Source organism: Aplidium turbinatum, chromosome 3, assembly GCF_918807975.1.
Source record: "Aplidium turbinatum chromosome 3, kaAplTurb1.1, whole genome shotgun sequence".
Classification (NCBI taxonomy): domain Eukaryota; kingdom Metazoa; phylum Chordata; class Ascidiacea; order Aplousobranchia; family Polyclinidae; genus Aplidium; species Aplidium turbinatum.
The window spans coordinates 24,092,369-24,116,156 of record NC_137474.1 but is presented as its reverse complement, the minus strand read 5'-3'; the positions used below and the strand labels follow the sequence as shown (position 1 = coordinate 24,116,156).

The 23,788-nt window shown below is 39.8% G+C and overlaps 1 protein-coding gene across 4 annotated transcripts in view; it reads right to left on the bottom strand.

Annotated features, from left to right (window-relative positions):
* LOC145767323 (spectrin alpha chain, non-erythrocytic 1-like) overlaps positions 1–23,788 on the bottom strand; it is a 203,849-nt gene that overhangs the window by 135,978 nt on the left and 44,083 nt on the right. For all 4 annotated transcript variants that reach the window (XM_082579123.1, XM_082579120.1, XM_082579121.1 and 1 more), the window contains exons 7-8: positions 11,608–11,752; positions 1,859–2,014 (exon numbers count right to left, since the gene is read on the bottom strand). In XM_082579123.1, the coding sequence (XP_082435249.1) occupies positions 1,859–2,014; positions 11,608–11,752 (301 nt within the window). The remainder of the gene's footprint in view (positions 1–1,858; positions 2,015–11,607; positions 11,753–23,788) is intronic.

Below are 23,788 nucleotides of genomic sequence, written 5' to 3'. Positions count from 1 at the left end.
AATTTGGAAAAGGCCGTCGGGAAAAGAAGCCAGCTGCAAACTTCTCACTGAACTCGTTTAAAAACGGTGTGACAATAAATTTGAATAGCAGTTTTCTTCAGAAATTTATGCGTCTTAACTTATTATTTCTGCAAAGAGATAAAGTCCCCTAATAATGCCATAAGAATAACATGAATAACAAAAAACTACTTTTTTGTGCCTGCAACTACTAGAAATCATATGTTAAATAAACGTGCGCCCGCAGTTTCACCCAGTTATTTATATCTGGCCTTCCTGTAATAAACGTTGCACACCCCTGGCCTACCTAACAAGAAACAGTAAGAGGCAATAAAAGGTGATTTTAATGAAAGGTAAATTATAAACTAAAGATATAGGAACAACATGACTTGATATTATGATCACAATAAACGCTTTTTGTTTGATTATACGGAACATGGAACATGCAGAAAGTTTCAATCACCAGACAAAATCATTTTTACATAGGCTACCGGATAGCCTATCTAGTACATTCAGTAACTACGAAAAGTAAATATAAAGTTTATATTGTATATCTTAGATAGAACATACGAACATGTTAATGTTAGCAAAGTTCCAAGAGCTGACGCAAAACAACCCCATCTGCCCCAATGAATGTTGAAGCGTTATCAGCTCATTATTGTACAATACAAAATCTTTTCGATATAACCTCCAAGTTTGCCTGTTCTCATCTAAGAAACTAGCCCTCGGCGATGGGCATCGTAGACCACCCCTGGCACACAGACATCAACAACTAAATTTGTATAATATGCAGTCTGAAAGATGCGTTTCATTATAGATGCCCTATACATTTGCGCATTCACTAGCAACCAAGCCTATCTCGTCTAGTTTAGTCTCCATTAAGTTTGACTACAAGTGATGTCATATCACTAGGTGGCGTAGACGAGTTTGCCACTTCCATGTAGCGTGAGAGAGAAGCGCTAGAGAGCGTGGGAAAAAGGTCGGTTTCTTGGCTGTGGGCCTCAATTGTGAGGAAGTGAATTTTTCAACCCATATCGGATGTCTTGGCAATGGATTCTAGTCAATGTTAATTCAATCGTGCAGTTGCACTTTAAAGAGAGAAAAAGTAGATTGTGATCCACTTAATCTTTTGATTTATATATGATGAAAAATAGATGATAAAGGTTGTTTTAAAATCCAAAACATGTAAAATTTATGTAGTTTTCTTTGATTCACAACTAAAACGAGAATAGGGGGGCACAAGTTTCAGAAGTGACGACAAGGGTGGTGCAACCCAAAATGTTTAAGAACCCCTGAACTAGGGCATCAAAACACAGTTTGAGAACAACTAATTACTAAATTAATGCGATGAAACCTACCAAACCATCTCGTAAGAAAACATAGCAATTTTGAAGGTACACCGGTGGATAAGTTTCGACGAATACTCAAGCGAGATGCAAAGTCAGAATCAAATAAAAATGATAACAGAAAAATCTCATTTTCATGCATCCTATGCAATTTCTCTTCAAATATTAAAAAGGTCGTAAATGATTGAAAAAGAGATAGTAAAACCTTGCATCTTTGTCGCCGCTGAAAAAGTTTCGGGCAGGCTACAGTACTCGACCAGCTCAAAAACTTATGAGGATATCATTTTCGAATGACGAATTTCAAAAACGGACTTTAGATAGGCAAAAATATGTTGAAAAGCTGCTTATAGAATATAAAAAGTCAAAACACTTTGAAAGTTACTGACTTGACGAATTGACTGACGTCAATAGCCTAATGTAAAAGGGTGTTTCTATTTTTACCGGTCCGGCAGTGTCAAAAGATTAAAAACCACTGGTCCATTGATCTAGATTCTAGATAACCAGTTGACTGATACCTGCAAGTCATATCTCTGTTCGAGCAGATTCTTGCGATGGCTTGCAAATTTTGTAACTTCTGTCCACTTCTTAAGCATCCTACCACGCTCATCTTCTAGGGAAATGTTACCATGTTCTTCTTCTATCCGATTCGCCTCTTGAGATAACTCCTCCACCTGATGCAAGTAAAAGCATTGAGCAATGTAACATTGCTTTTATGTTGTTTACTATCATTTATCAACCGTATTGCTAATAGAATTGCACATACATTCGGGACTAGTGTGACACACACTCCAGGTGATACTGCGATACGGCAATCAACCACGTAACCTACGTATAGAAAAAATTTTGACAACAACGTTAGTTTATTCTGAAGTGTCCGCCATCCCAATACACTGCAAGCACCAAAGGAACAATAGCTCCGCAAAAAAGACAGTCTGTGTTATTTTGTATCTCTATGCTGTGTACATATTACACCAGTTTATCAGATGAAAAAATAGCGCCATTTCCGTGTGGTGCCAGTCATTAGAAGGTTGTGTAGAAAAAAGGGGGAGCCGGAGCTGATTGGTCAATGGTCATGTCTTGTCCACTGCATCAGAGAGTGTAAAAAGTGTTGCTGGGATAATGACTCCGACCGGGTCAATACTATATTTGTAACAAAAGTATGTTAGATACTTATTCAATATAAAAATGAAAATAGTTGGTTGCAATTGCTCGTGGTTGTGTAGCATGATCCAAAAATTCAATTTAAAATAAGGGCGCCAAATGGATCACCAGTGAAAAAATGAAATCTGGTTAGTGGATATCTCACTTGAGCAGTCATGTACTGCTTAAGTCTGTACAGAATTGCTTTTTCAATGCAGAGCTAACTGCCATCAAACTTTTATGATGCCTTACAGGTGTAGGTTTGAAAGGTATTGATACATTGCAATAAGTTCATGTGTTTTTGGCCTAAATTTTTTGTTGTCAACAAATAATCCACTTTAGTCTGGTCTTACTTCGTTTTAAGGCTAAAACAATCGAATTTGCATTCGTTATCACTCCTTGTAAGTACAGATTTGCAAATGTCCACTCCTGTATACAGGGTAATGGGCCAGCGATATAATGAACTCCAAAGCAAAGCCGGTAAAATGGGCAAAAAATGACTTGCTGACATTGAAAATCCTGAAAGTTACTTCTAGAAATTCAGAAATGTAAATACTTCTAAGTGGGGCAACCAAATTCAACAAAACATATTGTTTGCCTTGTGTAATGTTTGTGCAACTTCTATGATTTCATTTTTTTTGTAACATTATGTAAAGTTTCAAAGTTTTTAAGTCAATTTATCGTTAGATCAAAATTTTTTAGGCCAGTTTTTCTACTCTTTTCTATATTTGTTGAAGCTACAAGTTTTATTTGTGACTGCAACTTTTGTTTATGATTCTGATGGAATAAACCACTTCTTACAATCTATTGATTGTCAATGTCAGCTTTGAACAAATTAAGTCACCTAGTGTTGTCCATTACTCCCTAATAAAGTTTGAATATTAAGCAGGCAAAGCTTGGGAAGGTGGGTAAAATGTTCTTTGTTTTTGGTTAAGTCTTCTTCTTCTCTCGTGTTGTCGCTATAGGTCAGGGCATTCGTTGGTTAGGCACTGCCATCGATAGAAACTAGGCCTTCCATACCATGAGGTGGTCTGTATAGCCGGCAATCCTTGATAATGTGGGCTGCCGTCTGAATGGTGAATGGTCAACTCATACCCTTATTTACAGTAATGTTGTGTGGTTACAAGAGTAAGGGCTCAATGCTTTCCTACTATCCCTCCTTTTCCTGCCTCAACCATGCTTGCAATCATTTCTTGTATTTTTATTTATTGTGTATGACTTGATTTAGTGAGTTGGGATAAAAGCTGAAATTTTGTACACACTTAATTCTTAACGATTTAACTTAAATCCGAAATCACACATTCCTCTAGCTTGCTTTACCGATACTGAAACCCAACACAAAGGCAAATGGTGTGCAGAAACAACGGCTCCCGGCACGCGGCAAAAAGGGACAATCAGAAGTGAAATGTCTTGGTAGTCAGGCAAGCCACGTCACGTAGAACACAGGAACAGCGCAAATTCAACGTTAACAAAAATTCATCACAATTTCACAATTATAATCAAGAGGGCAATTGACCCGCCAGAACATTGTGATTCATAATAAAATTATATTTTTGCAAATGAAGGAAGTTATTGGTGTACATTTTCAGGTCAAAAATTGTTCATTTGCATAATGAGAGTGTCACATGATTGAACAGCACTTATGAAATGTAAAATACTAATCACTTCAGTAGTTGTTACATTATTTCACATATTTCCATCGCCAGACGGCAAGTGAAAATAAATGGCCAGTATTTAAACACAATTATACTTCAGCATTTCTAACTTTGGAAACAAATTTACAGTAGCAGGTCACATTTTAGCAAGCCTTAAAGCAGCCGGTGGCCATCGCAGCCATGGCCGCTAAGTAGTGCTTGAATGACTGCTGGTGCTACCTTCTCAGTTCTCAGTCGACCAAGCCTGGCTGCCGGTTTCTTCTAGCCAATTATTTAATTTCGCAAAAAAATGAGCGTGGATTAACTGTCGAAAATATGTGATATCAGAGAGTGATGCAGAACTAGGTCAGCGCGTCATAATCACCACTGTTGTATTGTGCAAAAACATTTGCTATTGTATATAAGGAATATATCCAGCTGCGAGCACGTGACTAGGGAACTGTGTTCCGAAAGCTAGTGTAATCTGCTATTACCACAGCGAACTCGTAACATCAGGCTAAAAAATTTCGTTAAAATCTACATTGTAAAGAAAACAACTAAATTAACTGTTGGGACTCATGTTACGAACCTCCTCATGGTGAGTCATCGTAATTCAAATTTATGAAGCAAATGGCAACAACCAGACACCGCAAATCACAGGGCACCCGGGGTGATAAAAGCATAAACCCTCTGCTCCAGTGTCCAACAAGAGCAACATCCTCTTGTCGGATTAACATTCTTGCAGCTAAACGTTGAAGGGCTTATCGAAGTCAAATGTCACATCTTGGAACATCTCACACAATAGCATAATGTGACAGCAATGTTCCTACAAGTAACCCACACCATCGAAGTCAAAGATCAATGGATACACCCTGGCACCATGCACCAATGGTAACATTCATGGAATAGCCACATATGCGAGGAACAACGCTGAGTGGATACCGATTGCTTCATCTAACTATGACTGTGAAGTTGAATGGACAGCCACTGAAATCCAAGGCACAGCTGTGATCAATGTACATGAACCACCAAATACACATCTGCAAGCTAACTCCATTCCCGCCTTTGCTCCACCATGCATGTATGACGGAGACTACAAATCCCACACCATCACCTGGGACTACTGCCACTCAAATACAGATAACATAGCGCTTAAAATCTTGGGCAGCTGTCACTGGTATCCAGTTAATGTTCAAACCAAAAGAACCAGACAGCTTTTTGTCAGGAAGATGGAAAACAACAACCAATCCGGATCTGGCCTTTGCCAACCTAACAGGACATTTACTAAACCGTGCCATCTTTACCATCACTCAACCCAGACTGAAGCAAACCTGTGAAGAGGTGAAATTTTCGCAAGGCAAACTGAACCAAGTTCACACTCCTGGTTGAAAAGAAAAACCGGCACCTCAGAACCAACTTCTGACAAGTTGGAGAAGTCTTATAAAGCCTTCTGCAAAACCTTACTCATGGCAGCAAAGAAGTCCACCCCCCCATGGATTCAGTCATCAATTCATACCTTCCTGGGACGAAGAATGCAACAAAAGCTATGACGCCTTCCTAGCCTCAAAAACCAGAAGATAAATCCATGACTGCCACTGATCTGTTGGAACAACTCAACGTAAAACGTAAACAGTGTTGCAAAAATAAATACAGTATCGGCCACCTCCACTAGTGGGGAACAAACCGACGATGGATTATGATGATGATGAAGGCATTGACTTCACCCACTCAAGCAGAGCTGCATGGAAAACTTTCAATCGCCTTACAGGCCGCACCTCCAATCCTAAACAATGCCATGTAACTGCTAAAGCCATAGCATATTAGCACAACAGTTCCTGACCAAAAGAAAACGTAAAGTGGCAAATAAGAAGCACGGCAGCACGCCCTTGCAGTGAACCAACAATGCAGCAGGCTGTGGAACGCCCTAAGCGCAGATGGCCATTTGTCAGCCCTTTTCAGCACCAGAGAACTTGCATCTGTCATCAAACAAGTTAAAAGCAGGAAAGCACAAGAGCCCGATAACATCCCTCCAGAATTCATAAGGCACTGAGACCACAAATGTCTGGCATGGTTGAAAAGCTTTTATTTTGCTTGCCTGACCCTACCTAAAATCTGGCAAAGGCAACTGTAATGGCACTACCTAAACCAGTGGTTCCCAACCCGGGGGGAGGAGAGGGGAAATTCCCCACTAGGGGGGAATTTTGTAGTTTTCAGGGGGAATTTTGTTTTAGGATTGCAAACCTTTTTAAACCTAGTAAGTTGGCCTAGACGTGCGTTAAAGAGAAAATTATTATTCGATTAACTTCCGATTATTTAAGCAACTGCTGTGCACTGACATGGATGCAAACCATCACGTAGGCCTACTTCTTTTTTATACAAATACTCAATGGCTTTCAAGAAGAAACGTAATCAAGCGAGTGTTTGAAGTCAGAGACGAGCTTAAATTATTTTTTGACCTTTAAAGAAAATTGGAATTTGTTTCATTGCTGAATGATGACAGATGGATTAGATTCCTTGCTTATTTGGTTGATATGTTCGGTTCTTTGAATAAACTGAATCTGAAAATGCAAGGGAAAAACACCAATATACAGTAGCCTATATATAGCCTTCTCCATTTTCAAGCGGTTCAACCGCCATCTCTATTTCAAGCAGATTGCGCATCAACATGAGTTATCTGTATCCATGAGCCATTGACATATTGATACCATTTGAATCTACAAACTGCACTGCTTCCATGCTGGCTCGAGGTAGGTTGAAAGAGAGTATTTGATTTATGTCATTGGGAGCAGGGCTTTGGAGCCGGAGTCATGCATTTTCAACGGAGCTGGAGCCGGAGCTCTATGTGAAATTCAAGTGCAAGAGCTGGAGCCAGTTGTTTGAAAAATAGCTCCGACTCCGATGTATATATTTCATAAGATGCTACTACTATTGGCTGAATTCACATAATTTAACAGCAACCCTTTACAAAATTAAAAAATTATTTGCGAAATCAGACGTTGAATTAACGAATATATTTTGAAACCCAGTTCCGCATTATAGTACAGCTGATGACCTCTCATAATCATAAGAAATGTGCAAGTTATGACTAAAGCATGAAATTTTCACCAGTGTTAGTACATACCATAAGGGTCATTTTAAGATCGGGAGGTAAGTCAGATTTGACCTCTGATGACAAGCAGAACAGAGCAGAATCCGCTTCAGCATAACAATTTGGTACCGGTACTCCAATCTTGACATATTGATACCGAGCCGAGTCAACCGAGCCTATCTGCTTCCTTCTGCAATAAGCCAGTTGGCACCGCAGACTTGCACCAAGAAGCTACAATGGGAATTGACAAGAACGTTCTGAGATGTGCCACTGAATTGGAGGACATTGAACTGCTGACCAAGCTGTCTGCAGGAGACCTGATTGCCATAGAGGTAAAATACCATTGCAACTGTCTCCGTGCGTTATACAACAAAATCAGACCAACGTCACTCAAAGACGAGGACGATGATCGATTGCATGGCATAGCCTTTGCTGAGCTGGTGGTGTTCATGGAGGACATCATGTAGATGAGGACAATGCCCCTGTGTTCAAACATGTGTGTTTTGTATGATAGATTACTACAGCTCACAGCAGACATTGCCAATGGCGTCTGCCAGCGCTTCAACATGGAAGAAATTGTTTGTCCACCCAAGCTGCGCCAGGGGCTGTTCACTAGCCTACTGGAAATGTTGATAATATTGACTATAACCCTAGCTTTGCTACGGCCAAGGATTCTTTCCATGGCACTGAAATATCCTTAATGCAACATCCATCACACATAAATGGTGGACACGACCTTGGTGTATTGGTGCTTGGGCAAGACATCTTCACCTTTAAGACGGTAACACCCCTGCCTTCAGTGTACACAAGTTTGCCACCCGTTGTTACAAAGACGAAGCACTTCACTGCATTGGCTGTACAACGTCCGGCAAGACCTCTCGACCTGCTGACTGCTAAAGCTGCTGTACACTAGGAGTATTGGTGGTTGAGGACAGTGACGTCAGCTCTAGAAAAGCAATCCATAGAGGAATGGGTGTCATGTCATGGTCTGCCTACATGGTCTGCGATGCTGTTACTAGAGGTTCTCTTGCTGGTGTACAATCGATCGCTTCGTGAAGAAAACTTTGAGCTCTATGTGCTATCCCTGACACAGACCATGCCTGGATGTACACCTTAGATCACATTCACTATTCCAGGTGGCTTTCTGTACGCATCTGTGATATGATAAACCTCATTGACAAGCACCAAGATGTCCTTGCAGAATTCAAGTCTGGAAACTTTGTGGTACACAAGACCAGCAATAAGTTCTCTGCCATGGCGATCGACCAATGTCATGAGCAGAACAACGCTATCGTCAAAGGGTCTGGTGGAGCTATTGGACAGACAGGAAACCCTGGAGCACTCAGGCGCTGGATGTTGGCAGCGCCAAAAATAGCCAGGATCATTACAGAGTTTGAAGAGCAGGCCACAAGAGAATATGACGACATCAGGCATCTTCACCATGACCAGAAACCTGGAGTACAGACAGCCTTTGTAAAGGATGTCAGGGTGCTTATGGAAGTGTTTTAAGAGATGGGAAATCCCTTTCTAGAGAGCTCTCAAGATTACTGGTCCTTGACACGAGGGACATCGTGGAAACCCCAGTGGTAGAAACTGTGAGGAAGATTGAATCCCTTGGTGAGAAGCAATATACAATGTTTGTTGAACAAAGGCTACAACTATGCACGAAGCTAGTTACAGACACACTGACTAAGAACAAGTTGCCGCTCTTCAGTCGGCCACAGATCAAGACGCAGTCAAAGCAGCAGATGCAACTCGCAGCAGTGAAGAGTGACTGCAGTCTCTTCTCGAGGCTGTATACTACACGTCAATCACGTGATGAGGATATTGACCAGTTCTTCTCCCATGAGAACCAGGAAGCTCTACCTTGATTATCAACAGGAGGCCAACTGCGCATTGGAGTCAAAACAGGCCATTTGCTGGAACCAAACTCTGGTCCTGAATCCCAAGTTTCCGAGCCCATCTGACTGGGGCTGGACAAAGGAAGCTTCTGGGTGGCAGCCTCTCTGGACGACACTGCCAGAGGCATCAAAATCTTGCCAAGAACTGATCCACTGCAACTGCAAGTGCACCAAGGCTGCACTCAAGTGCACTGCATTATGTGCATGTTCGGGAGACTGTTAGCTGCGATGACACACCTCGAAAATATGCGGCAATATGGATAATTCGTCTGTATATCATTACCGATATGTACTAGTCATGTGTCTGAGACCCCGCCTGGCCTCACTGTAGGCCTACTTCAAGCTTTTATAGCCTCTGTCTAACGTACATTAAACATTACACTGCAGCAAATTATCTTAACAAGTCTTTCAAATTATTCCCAAGACAAACAAACTGCACCAGAATCGTAATAAACTGTAATTTAGGTCATTGACCTCTCAAGGTCATCAGAGGTCAAATCTGACTTACTTCCCGATCTTAAAAAGAACCTTATGATATTATGTACTAACGCAGGTAAAAACTTCATGCTTTAATAATTACCATAACATGTCCTTCAAATAATTCCCGAGACAGACATAGCCTACTGCACCAGAATTGTGAAAAACTGTAATTAAAGTCATTGACCTCTGAAGGTCATCGGAGGTCAAATCTGACTTGCCTCACGATCTTAAAATCAACCTGATGATATGTACTAGTACTAGCTCTGGTGAAAATTTCATGCTTTAGTCATAATGTGCACAATTGTTATGGTAACCCGCTGCACTATTACATTTTGATTAAAGTACCTTAAATTTCATAAAGTTGTGCCATTTTTAGCAACAGTTGACTGCAGGCAATTTTAAGCTTTAGAAATTAAATTGATATGTCATGAATATTTTAATAAAAGCACTTTTTGGTGCCTGGAGCCGGAGCAGTGGTATCAATAAGCTCCGGAGCAGGAACTGGAGCTAATTTATGATAAAAGAGAGCTCCGGAGCTGGAGCAACTTAACATTTACGCCTGCTCCAAAACCCTGATTAGGAAATTGTCTTAAGCTTAAGGTACTAGAAGGCTCTGGTGGCCGGGCCTACGACCTACGTTTTGTCTGGCCTCTACCTTTCGACAAGCCTGGCATGGGTGGCCCTTCTACAGCAGATGCCAGTTCCCTTCAGCATTTAAAGATGCTTTGGAAGCTTTCAGTTTCACCAGCAAGCTTGATAATTCAAAGAAAAAAATTACAATAAACAATTGAACATGTTATCATGTTTTAAGAATTATCATCGGTGCTGGTTGTTGATGGCAAAGAACAAGTTCTTCCAGAGTTGGAAAAAGAAGAGACTTATTCAGCAAAAAATCAATCACTGGATTTTGGCCATTAATGTGTAATTCCTATCCCATTATCCCAAAGTGGCAAAGAAAGCTATTCGAAGTATCTTTCCGTTTGATTCAACTTATCTACAGTAGATGCTAATCAGGTTTTTCAACTCTTGCAAATGAAAACAAAACAGAGCAACAGATTAGACGTGAGGACTGAGGAATGATATTAGTTGTGCTCTTTCACCACATTCATGAGTTGTCGAAACAAAAAAAATCACAAGTTTCACACAGACAGTTAAATGCATTGATTGACTCTTGTATTTAGAATGCATTCTTTGAATAAAATATTTTTCAGCAACGTTCTTCATTATTTAAATTATTTTAGTATGAAAAGGAATATTACAGGCTATGGTGAAAGTTTAGTTTATGTTCCAAGACTTTGATTGAAATATTAATGTAAACAAGTTTTTAACAAACTAAATATATAGGGGGGGGTTTAGATTTCAATATCGACTAAAAGGGTCCACCGGATAAAAAAGGTTGGGAACCACTGACCTAAACCAAACCAGCCAGATGATGATCTCAAGAGCTATCGCCCAATATCACTACTCTGCGACTTTGAGTCAGCTAGGAGCTGCCCAGCTGGAGACAACAGTTTGTCCGGTGTATAAGTCGAACATGTATTTTTGAGCTGAAGATCACTTGCGAAAATCTCGACCTATACTCGAGTATATACGATAGGCTTATAAAAGTACAAAGCCTTGAACAAAATGAAAACTACGCCTAAGGGATATAAAGTAGCATACGTCGAGTGATAAATCAACCTTATAGTTTCTTTCTGGTTATAAGTTCTCAATGTTGATAAATTTTGTACACATTGATTAGCTTTGATGAGTTTGATTGAACTGATAAAACAATATTTTGGAATAATTTGACATGGGCAAGACTTGGATTACCACTACTTTAATTAACTTTTAGCTGAAAAGTTTGAACATCTGGCAACACAAAAATTTAAAAGACCCTCTTCTTGGCAAGAAGTTGGACATCATATACTTCTATAAATCTATGATGGAAACTTTAATAGATTAAATGGTTGGGTCAAAATTTTGCACCAAAAAGCAAAAACGTGTTTTAAGTCAAAAAAAGGAATTACGATGATAACTACCTTTTCCTTAAGGGCTGCCATGTCACGTTCGATGGTATCATGATGACGCTGCAGCTTCTGCACAGAAGCAACATCAGTGCCAAGATCTTCGGAGTAAAGCATCAGTTCTTTCTCTTGCATCCACGACAAGGTCTCCTCTACTTCTCTGTATATTCGACAAACACATCTCAACGTCTTGCATCGTTAGGCTTTTTTTATATTGAGTGGACTTTTGGTGCATTGAGAGACTTTGAGGCTCTAGCTACTAAAGGATAATTTAGAGTTCTGTCTAGGGGTATGATGTTAAATGTATTTTTTGTTAATCAAAGTTACAAGCTCTTACTCGGGAAATTGAGAAATACTTAGCCTTCTGACTCTAACCAATATAGTTTATTGAGACGACTGTCAGAAAAGTGACATTCTCCAGTCGTGAATTGTACCTTCTTGTTTGGTGGAATGGTGGAAGTTATGAAAATGAAACGGTTACACAGTTATGTTGTTTTAGAAATACGGATGTGGTGAGCTAAATTACATAAGAGTGGCATTTGTTAACAGGAAGTGTGAGCTAAATTCTATGAGAGTGATATTTAGGTTTTGAATGTTCACAGGTGAAGTGCATTTTCAAATTGCAGTTCTCATAGGTTTTGGCCAGATGTTCTCATAATTTAAATTTGTCAGTTAAAAACAGGGTACATGTTACACACTTTCCTCCTTACGGCAAATAACGTATAATTTATATCACAATAATGCGGTTATACACGATGCAAATAATATAACAGGTGTATGGTTATAAGTTATATATATTTAAAATTAAAGTAATACATAGGCTATTTCTTTTGTTTATAATTGCAGTAGGCCTATATGCAGAGATATTTACCCTGAATATAGAACTTTGTGTGTAAGCTTGGTTGGTATTTGGTCAATGGTCATGTAATTTATTTTGTCTCTTGATAAGGCAGGAGCGCTGCCATGTGCTGAGATCGACAAAACAGCACCATTCATCACAGATCATTCAAACATTGAATAACCACTACAAAACATACCAAACACTTTACGCCTATCGACTTTATTTCAATATGTTTTTGTGTACCATTAGTGTTACATACCCTATCAGCCACCATGACATTGTCATGTAGTATTCCTTTCCATTTATCATTATGTTACTATTTACTGCTTTTACATATCATATCGCAAGCCATGCCTTGTCTCACTGACATTGTTCATTCACTGATACTGCGTCATCACCTGTTTTCCACTGCATTTCACTGCAATTTCAGGTGCCCATCATTTCACCTAGCCTACATCCACTAAGCTATTTCCTCTCTCATCGCCTTCGCACATTCACTGACATTGTATCACCTGTATTCTATCACATTGTAGCCTACACACTTACAGTCTACCCATTTTTCTTGCCTGTTTCCATATTTGAATAGCTTTTGGCACCTCATCAACCGGCATTTGCCGCCATGACTACAGCAGCGTTTAGACTACATACATTTTTCTTGAGTAATCACTCCAACAAAACGCATTGCTCGATCCATTATGCACAAGTGTATGGGACTGTTTACATTGCGCATGTATTATGTGCAGTAGCGCTCAGATAATCGCAAGCGATCCATCTGAGTGCAAGCTGAAGCTGACGCAACGGATCCTAGGTAACGTATTTGCTAAGTCAGTCTAAGGTAGTTTTCTGTTTTTCACATCAAAAGTTACTTGTTGGGTAGATTTTGCTGAAGTTTAGACCCTTTGAAAGGGTTTTATTGTATTTTAAACAAGGAAGATGCCTCTCAGTAGCTATTTTCTTCATCAAACTTAATTTAATTTTCATTCTTGAAGGTTTAGGCCACCGTTTTGAACTTTATGTTCGAGAGATTGTTACACATAAAAGTTAAGAAAAGTCAAGAAATCTCGTAGTCGCAGCCTTAGTGGTTTTAGAGATACAACTGTTGATACAAAAAAGTTGAATTGACAGCTTCCCCCCAACCTTCACAGGGTTAAATAAGTCGTTTTAATTAAATTGACATATCTATTCAGTTTTTTTTGTGATTATTGTGCCATCAGAAGGCCTGAATTGTCATTTTAAAAACAGAGTCTTTTAGGATTAGTAAAGCTCACACTTGAAATATTTCAACTGAAGAATTACAAATCAACAAAATTATGAAAAAACGTAAGTTTGGGAGCGACTGGAAAATGAGTTTACCACTCTTTGAGTCATTCACGGTCTGTCGATTTGTATTTCCTGTTCTCCACGAGTTGTGAGGCGATAGAATTTGCTGAAACGGGTCATTTGTTGACGAGAGCCACGTGACCTGCCAGTTAGATTGTTCCATGTATTGTACTCCATGCTATGCGGCTGAAGTGCGTGAGGTCGATTGATTCAACGGCTTCTGTCCAGCCTTGCCAACAGGGCTGTGGCTGAGCTGTTGGTATCGTTGCCCTGGTGAGGAGGCTATAGTACTCCCAGTTAGCCATTCTGAAGTTCCATCGATTAACAGGCTTGCTCGGGATAGGCATTGTGAGCGTTGGAGCCGTGATGATCGAAGGTTGATGTTGGGACCAGGGGAACTTCACTAGCACACGTCTGTCCGGTTGGTAATTATTGGGGTCATCACTTGCGAAAGCCAGATTAGGGTTTGTACCGGTGTTCCAGCGTCCGGAGAAGAAGCTCGCTGCACCCTTGGGATCGTGCAGTAGGGTGAGGTTATTATTGGCTGATCATGAGGCCAGGCTTTCTCCGTCGGTGTTGGTGGTATTATAGCCCCAGTCAACGTGGTGGCAATTAAAATCGCCAGCATAGAAGCTTATAATGCAAGGGTGGTGGCTTATAGACATTAATGATAGCCTGATATGTCTATGCATAGATACTCTATCTCTGATTGGGCGTTGGATTGATCTATTGGAATCCAACTCAGTTGCTCATGGACAAACTTGGCAAGGTCGTGTTTCCTGCTTGTGATTGCGCCTGCGAGTGTGAAGTTGGGTAATATCAACTTATCAACAGAAATTCGGGGGGGAACAACAAGCACCTTTTCGTGGTCCCTCCAGTCAGTGCCATATCTTCAAGACACAAAAGAGATATGTGAAGCGAAGCTTGTCACACCCAAGCAAACCAGGCCCGGGTTCAGCGCAGGGTGCATAGGGAAACGCCCTTCTCAGGGTAAGGCAACTCCTCTGTCGAAAAGTACCAACAACCCAACGTACCAACGTACTGCAGCTAACCACCGAGTGCATCACCGCCAGCAAACTCAGCAATCAGCATCATCGAGTACCTGGCCACAAAACATCAGGCCCTCATTATTCTCCTCCAGGAGACCCACTGCATAGGCTTGAGGTGTGCATTTGCGTAGCCGTATAGCCTATTTCATTTGCATATTAAATGAAATTATGCCCTTTAATTGTAGAGAAGTTATGGGTTTTTATGATTACTTTGAATATGCATTTTATTACAATCACTTTTAAAATGAATTATTCTGAAGTCATGAGCTTTTATGGTTACTTTGGCTGTGCATTTCATTACAATCACCCTTAAAAGGAATTTGGTGGTACCAACACACATATAACATATCATGTTACAATATGTGTTCTTAAGTATTAAAATTGATTTGACAAAAGTATAATATTAACTGACATTATTCCATACGCTACATGTGTGACACAAACATGTCAATACAGAATATTGTAATTGCCAGCATTAGGCAGATTAATACAAGATAATTTGTTTACTGAAAATGATTTGTTGTTGTGAATAACTGCCATTGCAGGGCTATAGATTTGTTGATAAACAGCCAAACATTGTCAACTACAATGGTGGCTTATTATTATCAACATTGCTATTACAAAGAATTCTTTGTCCATAGTTTTCATTGTTGTGACTTTGCGACCTTTTTAATTCTGTTAGTGCTATTTTATTTGCTTCTACCAAATTTGCAGAATCTACTTTTTTATACAGAAAACTGCCAACATTGGAAAAATTCTATCCTTTTCATTCGTTGGTTACAAATAAAATTGAATGGTATTCAGTTTTTTTTTTTTTGTATTAGCCTATCAATATTATATGAACGCATATTACAGCTATTATCTATCATAATATTATCAAGAATTTAGTTCGTCACAAATGATAGTGATCTGTGAGATCTCATACACCCTGTATATTTATCACAGATCTAACCAGGGTTGCCAGATTGATAAAACAAAAAAGGCCAAATGCATCCCCAAAAAAGGCCAAATTATAGAAAAAAAGCTCAAACCTGAGGTTCTGTTCTCTTTGTTGAAATCAGTGGTGTTTTTGCACTTACTTTCAACAACAAATTAGATAATATTTACCCAGATTCTATTGTTCTACATGTTATCTGTTAAAGAAGAATTGCTTAGTAAAATTCCTGAAAAAATGCAATCCATAAAATACAAACAGATAGGTATGGAAACAATTACAATACAACTGAAATATGTATATAACATTAGGCTAAGCATCATCCTGTAGACTAAAAAGCCAATAACGTCCACCAGTGAGACCCTGGTGACTAGTGAGCAGAGGAAAAAGGAGTTAATATTGGCATATCACTTGAAGGATGCAGAGACATGACCTACAAACTGCATCTGACGCCTTCTAACTGTTGTTATTAATCTCCTTTCTACATTTGCCAATTTCATAACTTCGTCATTACTCTTCTTTTCAGTCCAAGATATCCTCAACATCCTTCTGAGAAACCACATCTCAGCAGCCTCTAGTCTTTTCTTCATATCTTTACTTATTGTCCAGCATTCACATCCGTAGGTTAGAATTGATTAGACATATGCTTTTAAAACTTTAATTTTGGTCTTTATTGTCATGTTGCGATTCCTGAAGACTGTGCTCATTTTACCGAAAGTATCCTTTGCTATGGCGATTCTCTTTTTAATTTCAGTGTCACTTTTGCCATCGGAAGTTATAATGTATCCAAGATATTTAAATTTTTCAACTTGTTTCACTGTAACACCATTGAGTGTTAGGTTGCAATTTGGATAAGTTTTCTTTTTTGATACCGTCATACATTCTGTTTTTCTTGAATTTAACTCTAAACCCATTGCTTTACTGTTATTGACAACAGAATTTAATAAGTCCTGTAGATTGTTTGCAGATTCTGCTATCAAGACTGTATCATCAGCGTATCTCAAGTTTGTTATATTTTGTCCTCCAACCTTTACTCCATTCATATTTTCGATGTCTCTCAAAATCATCTCACTGTAAACGTTGAAAAGGTCTGGAGATAGGACACATCCTTGTCTGACGCCACATTGTATCAGTTTGAATTCGCTAAGATCATTATTTATACCGGTATATAATATTTATACCCATTACAATTACTTGTAGGCTACATTAAACACCCAACACTGCAAAATCAGAGAAATTAATTGCATTTATGTCCAACATCCTTCCACAATGAACACTCTTTATTCTAGGAATGCTAGCGCCTCTGCCATGTCGTTACTGCTAGTTTCACTATAAACAATATCAGATGTGACACGCCTTGTCATTATGGCACTAGCATCAAAGTTTGTGCAACATTTTCCATTCAGCAGCATGTCCGTTCGTATTCGCAAAATCACTTCCAAAAGCTCAGTCTGCATTTTGTTTCGTGGTTTTGTTTTCACTGCAGTAAGTAATGAAAAAATCCTCTCTACTACTGCATTACTGACAGGGATGCAGAGACATGTTAAAGCATAGCTAACAAGGTCTTTGAAATGGGCATGATGTAAAACGCTACACCAAAACTTTTCACTGTTGCTAGGGATAACCAAAAAAACTATGAAAACCAAATAAAAAAAGGCCAAACAAATGCCAATCGGGAAACTACAAAAGGCCAAGCAGCCAAACAAAAATTGTCCGGCCAAATACTTTTCAAAAAGGCCAAATTTCTGAAATTTGGCCGTAAAAAGGCCAATTTGGCAACCCTGGATCTAACTGCAGACAGTGCACACCGTTTCGACCTTCCGGTCTCGTCAGTGCAGTGTTTACACTGGAATGGCCATGAAGGTATATACCTCCATGTGAAATTTTCCTATTTGTGGTACGTAAGCACCAAAAATAGTACTACTGCCAACCTTGCCAAAGTGCTCAAACTGCAAACAGTGAGCTTTGCGCAACGCATAGCAAGGTGCCCCCAGTAAAGTGCTCAATCGGCGTAAGCCAAGAGTATCACAGATCTATATGCATTGCTCAGTGCTTTACAATGCCGGCATTTCTAGTGCTCTTTAAGCTGAGTGCAAAGCATGAAAGCAATTTTGATAAGGTTTTTGATGACCCCAAGGAGTAGGCTATTCGTCATTTTCACTGACTTAGATGGGGCACTACAGTATATGAACATTGAACAAGGCCACATTTTAGTAGTGGACTTGTGATATAGTCAGAGGATATAGTTTTAACTTTTAACATTTATAGGTAGGGCAATTTATGACATATAATACCCTTACCCCAAAAAATTGCAACAAAAGGTTTTTTAACTGATTTGATTAGTATTGGGTGTCAGTAACAGTATTAACATATTCAAAATGTTAAGGGATCCAACTTCCAGAAAGTGGTTATTTTCAAGATGGCTGCCAATCCATTAAAATAACAGTGAATTGACCATAACTCGGTCATCATATGACCAAAACATGTAGTTTTGGTGCCTATATCTAGGTTTTTATACCCTGTGAAGTCAATGAGACTATTCTCAGAATTGTTGAATTATCTGATAGCCTATAAATTCAATATGACAATATGATCAATGGTGAGGTAGGTGTGTGGTACAAGTAGCACTTTTGAACCCTGGGCAGTCGCCATGGATTGTTACACCATGGGTCTCGGGGAACACTGGTCTTGATCACACACCAAACTAACAAGTGGGTCCACGTCCCACCTCATGGGCAACAACCTCGACTGGTTGGCTAAAACTTGTTAGAAATCCTGCTGCCTTGCAGGAAATATTTTTTTTAAGTAAAGGCTAGGCCCACCGCCAATAACTGTGGTTAGCGTCAGGAAGGGCATCCGGCTGGAAAATCTATGCTCCAAAATATTATTTAAATGCAGCAAAAGCTAAAAATGGCCCCTAGTCCCCAGCAGCCCTTAGATGGGCAAGCGGTGCGAAGAATCTCTGGGTTCCGAGAAAACAAAAAAACATTGAAAAAAGATTATGGTGTTAGAATCGGATGCTGGAATGTGGGAAGTTTGTGTGGTAAAGGAACTGAAATATGTGAAGAACTAAGAAAAAGAAGGGTGGATATATGTGGTCTAGAGGAAGTAAGATGGAGGGGACAGTCAGCGCGGTTTTTAGGTGCCAATGGGAGGAGATATAAGTTATGGTGGTCAGGAAATAACACAGGAATCGGTGGTGTTGGTTTCTTGGTAAAAGAGGAATTATGTGAGAAAGTAATAGAAGTTAGAAGAAGGAGTGACAGAGTGATGACAATGATACTTGCTTTTGAAGAGGAGGTAGTGAGGCTAATCTGTGCATATGCACCTCAAAGTGGTAGGGATTACTTAGAAAAGGAAAGTTTTTATGATGTTTTGGCAGAGGAATGGGATTTACGGAGTTCAAAAGAGTTGGTGTTTGGAATAGGAGATTTTAATGGGCATGTTGGAAAACCAGCAAATGGGTTCGAGAGCATTCATGGAGGGTATGGTTTTGGGGAGAGAAACATGGAAGGAGGAATGCTACTTGAATTTTGTGATGAAAGGAAACTTTGTATTGCCAACACATGGTTTAAAAAGAAAGAAAAAAGGAAGGTGACTTACAGCTCAGGAGGACATGAGTCGGAAATTGATTTTATTGTGGTTGGGCAGGAACAGAGAAAGTACTTGAAGAATGTGAAAGTAATTCCGTGGGAGTTGCAGCATAGACTAGTAGTAGGAGACTTAAATATGAAAAAAGTGAAGAAAATTGTGAAGAAAGAACGAGTTTTTGTGAGAAATGTGTGGAAACTGGAGGAAAAAGAAACGAGAATTAAGTTTGTGAAAAGAGCAAAAGAGCTGGTAAACATGAGTGCGCAGGACTTGTGGGCTTCATTTCAGAAAGGTGTCCTAGCAGCATGTGATGAAGTATGTGGGAAAAAGAAAGTGAGGAGGGATCGTGGAGACACATGGTGGTGGGATGAGGAGGTGAAGCATGCGATTTCACAGAAAAGAGATGCATACAAGCAGTGGCGCAAAAATGGGTCAGAAGAGAATAAAAAGAAGTATAAAAGTATGAAAAAGAAGGCAAAGAGGGTTGTTGCAAGAGCTATGAAGAATGGTGCTGAGGAGGAACTTAATAAAATGGGGGAAAACCAAAACAAAGTATTCAGACTCATAAAGCAAATGAAAAAGGATGGGAAAGATATTGTAGGGGGAAGATGTATAAGGAGTGGAGATGGGAAGTTGCATTTCAGGCCGGAAAGCAGAGGAGAAGTGTGGAAGGAACATATGGAAAATGTTATGAATAAGGAGAATGTATGGGATCATATGACAGAGGTTGATCTGGTGGAGGGTCCAGTGGGAAAGGTTACTCGTGATGAAGTGGTGGAGGCAATGGGACAAATGAAACTGCATAAAGCAGCCGGTCCATCAGAAGTGAGCGTAGAGATGAGAAAAGCAAGTGGAGAGTTGGGAATTGAAGTAATGCTACAACTTAGCCAAAGGGTATTAGATGGAGAGGGAATGCCGGAGGAGTGGAAGCATAGTATTATTGTTCCACTGTTCAAGAGAAAAGGGGATGTGAGAAGTTGCAGTGCATATAGAGGTGTAAAACTACTAGAGCATGGAATGAAAATTGTGGAGCGAATACTAGAAAAGAGGTTGAGAACATTGGTGAAATTAAATGATATGCAGTTTGGATTTATGCCAGGAAAAGGTACAGTGGATGCTCTGTTTATATTGAGAAGAATGCAGGAGGAATACCGAGAGAAGCAAAGAAAACTATATATGTGTTTTGTCGACTTAGACAAGGCATTTGACAGAGTACCGAGGAAAGTGATGGAATGGGCAATGAGGAAAAGAGGTATACCGAAGGTATTAGTGAGAGCTGTGATGTCTACATATGAGGATGCAAGAACAAAAGTGAGAGTTGGATCAAATTATTCAAACGAGTTTTCTGTGAAGGTTGGTGTACACCAGGGATCAGTTTTGTCACCTCTGATATTTGCTATTGTGGTTGACGTTGTAACTGAAGAAGTGAGGGAGGGCTTTTTGAGTGAAATTTTGTATGCAGACGACCTGGTCTTGACAAGTAATAGTATGGAGGGAATGGAGAGAAAGTTTGAGAAATGGAAAGAAGCATTTGAAACCAAGGGTATGAAGGTGAATCTTGAAAAAACAAAAGTGATGGTGAGTGGAGCAGAAGGAACAGTTGTTGAGAGCAAAGTAGATCCCTGTGGAAAATGTGGCAAGAGAGTGATGAGAAATTAAATGCAATGCAAGGAATGTGGAAAGTGGGTACATGCAAGATGTGCTAATGTCAAGAGAGCCGCAACAAGATTGGCGAAGTGTTTTGTTTGTGGGAAATGCAGTAAAGGAAGGAATGAAGTGGAATGCCATGATGATGAGTTCTGCCATGGCATCGAAACAGTGACAGACTTCTGTTATCTGGGTGATCGGATAAATGGAAGTGGTGGATGTGAAGCAGCGGTGACAACAAGGGCAAGATTGGGCTGGGCAAAGTTCAGGGAATGTGGGGAAATGTTGTATGGCAGAAAATTTTCACTAAGGATGAAAGGAAAAGTATATCGGAGCTGTGTGCGGCCTGCAATGCTATATGGTAGCGAGACATGGGTATTGAGAGTGAACTGGCAATCCTGAGAAGAACGGAAAGGTCAATGGTGAGAGCAATGTGTGAGGTGAAAACGAGAAGGGAAAAAAGGACTGAAGAATTGTTGGATATGCTAGAGATGAGAGAGACCATAGACCAACTGGCAAGGGCAAATGGAGTAAGATGGTATGGACATGTGACAAGGAGGGAGGAAGGAAGTTTTCTTAGAAAGGCACTAGATCTAAAGGTGGATGAGAAGAGGAAACGCGGTCGTCCAAGAAGAACGTGGAAACAACAAGTGAAGGATGAGTTTAAAAAAGTCGGACTGAAGGAGGAAGATGCAAGGGACAGGGTGAAATGGAGAAAAGGGATTAAGACAATTGCTGCGCGGAAACAATCGGCCACCCCCACTAGTGGGGAACAAACCGACGATGGATTATGGTGATGATGATGATGAATCCAAGATGGCAGCCAAAAAATAAAACAACAGTAAATTGACAATAACTCAGTCATCCTATGACCAAAACATGTAGTTTTGGTGTCTATATCTAGGTTTTTATACCCTGTGAAGTCAATGAGACCATTCTCAGAATTGTTGAGTTATCTGATAGCCTATATAAATTCAATACGACAATCCAAGATGGCTGCCAAAACAATTAAAAATGACCAATAGCAATGTATTGGTTATTAAAAAACCCGTTAAATTTCTATATATATTTGAGTAAACTAAACAGGCATAAAGAGTTCATACAATGTGGTTATGTACAGTAGACTCTTGACATAATCAGTGTAAAGAAAGCACATAGATCAAGTACTATTAAAGCTCATCGATGTCACTCTCGATGTCATCGTCTGTAATTATGAGATTGCTGTATGGGTTGACACATGAACCAATTTGGCATGGTCCACATCCAGCATGGCATGGTAACCCATATCTCCGGCAACTACAGTGAGGTGCACACGATTCGCAAATGCAGTGATCATTTTCAGTAGGCTGTCTGGGGCAGCTTTCATGTCCGTCATGATTGGAACAATCTGATTATTGTCTATTTTCCTTCCTCAGTCTAGAGCATCTATACTATCGTCAGTAGCCTACCCATCCAGACCATAATCTGGTAGTAAACTCTGAGGCAGTGGAATTTGGTAGAGGATGATGTAGGTGGCAAACGTTCAGGGTGAACAAAGGACTTGGATGTTGTAATTTTCTTGACCAATGTATTGAAGCGCTGTGTTTCCAGGTTACTACTACCATCGTTGCCAAACATAACTGTCATAGTTGTGTTTCCAAGACCCTTAATCAAACAGGTGATCTCTCCATGCAGGAAGTGATGAAGCACCAGCTCAGTACATGCCCACCCGCCTTGTTTGAAGCTAGACATTTTTTCCGAGCAGCCAATAAGCCTCAAATAGCTACCGCCATCACAAAAAATGTCAGCAGTATGACGTCGGGTGATTATAAAGTAGTGAAAAAATCTGCCCTGAAAACCGATCACTAGCCTATGTTCTTGAGGGAGAGTTCTTGTTGCATCGAGTGCCATGGAAAGCTGGAGACAGTTATGGGTCTATTGCACAGCCGTATGCAGATTTTCCCATTCGTCATTATCGCTTAGGAACAGTGGTCTTTGATGGATATGGTGATCCGTCTATCAAAGACAATACCCATCAAAGATGCGGCATGAACGTCCACCGGGTTGTTCACTTTACTGCAGACACCAAGTTCATTGGAAAGAAGGAGCAGTTCTTGTCTCGAGCTTCCAACAAGGAAGGATTGTCGAATTGTTTTTGGGAGATGTTACTAAAGCTCTTGATGGCGATACAACATCACCGGAGTTATTGCAGCATGGATCGGTTTTTAACTTTATTTTGAAGATTTCAAAACATCATCTTCTAGCTAATAATTTGACCACCCCTAATTTAAAACCAACTACAAAAAGTCAACAGATTTTATCCGACTTTTTGGATGCTGAGTCCACTAAACCTGCTTGCAAGAAATCAATTCGAGATGATCAAGCAGTTTTACTAGCATTGGCTTGCAATACATTCAGACAAGTTCCAAGTTCTTTCCAAAAATATTTATTTTACAAGCAGGAGACAGTGGGACATGCAAGATGGCTAACAACTGCAAATGGGTATTTGCGCATTTTATCATTTTGTCCATTTCAGTTGAATTCCTCGCAACATGTTGTTCTGAATCAAATTTCCCAATTTATTGTTGATGTCTACACTCCAATGTTTTGTTCCATATTTAAAAGACCCAGTGCGGTTGAAGGACCAGCCTTAATGCTTCTGGCAAAAGATTTGATGCAAACATCGGATGCTGATATTGTTAAATATGCGAAATCTTGTTTTATTCGCCATTCGGTTCTTTGGCTTTCTCCTAAAAATGTTGCCATCTCTTGCGATTCAACAAAACCACCACTCACTTTAAATCAAATTAAAGACATATCAGTGCCAGCTGTTGA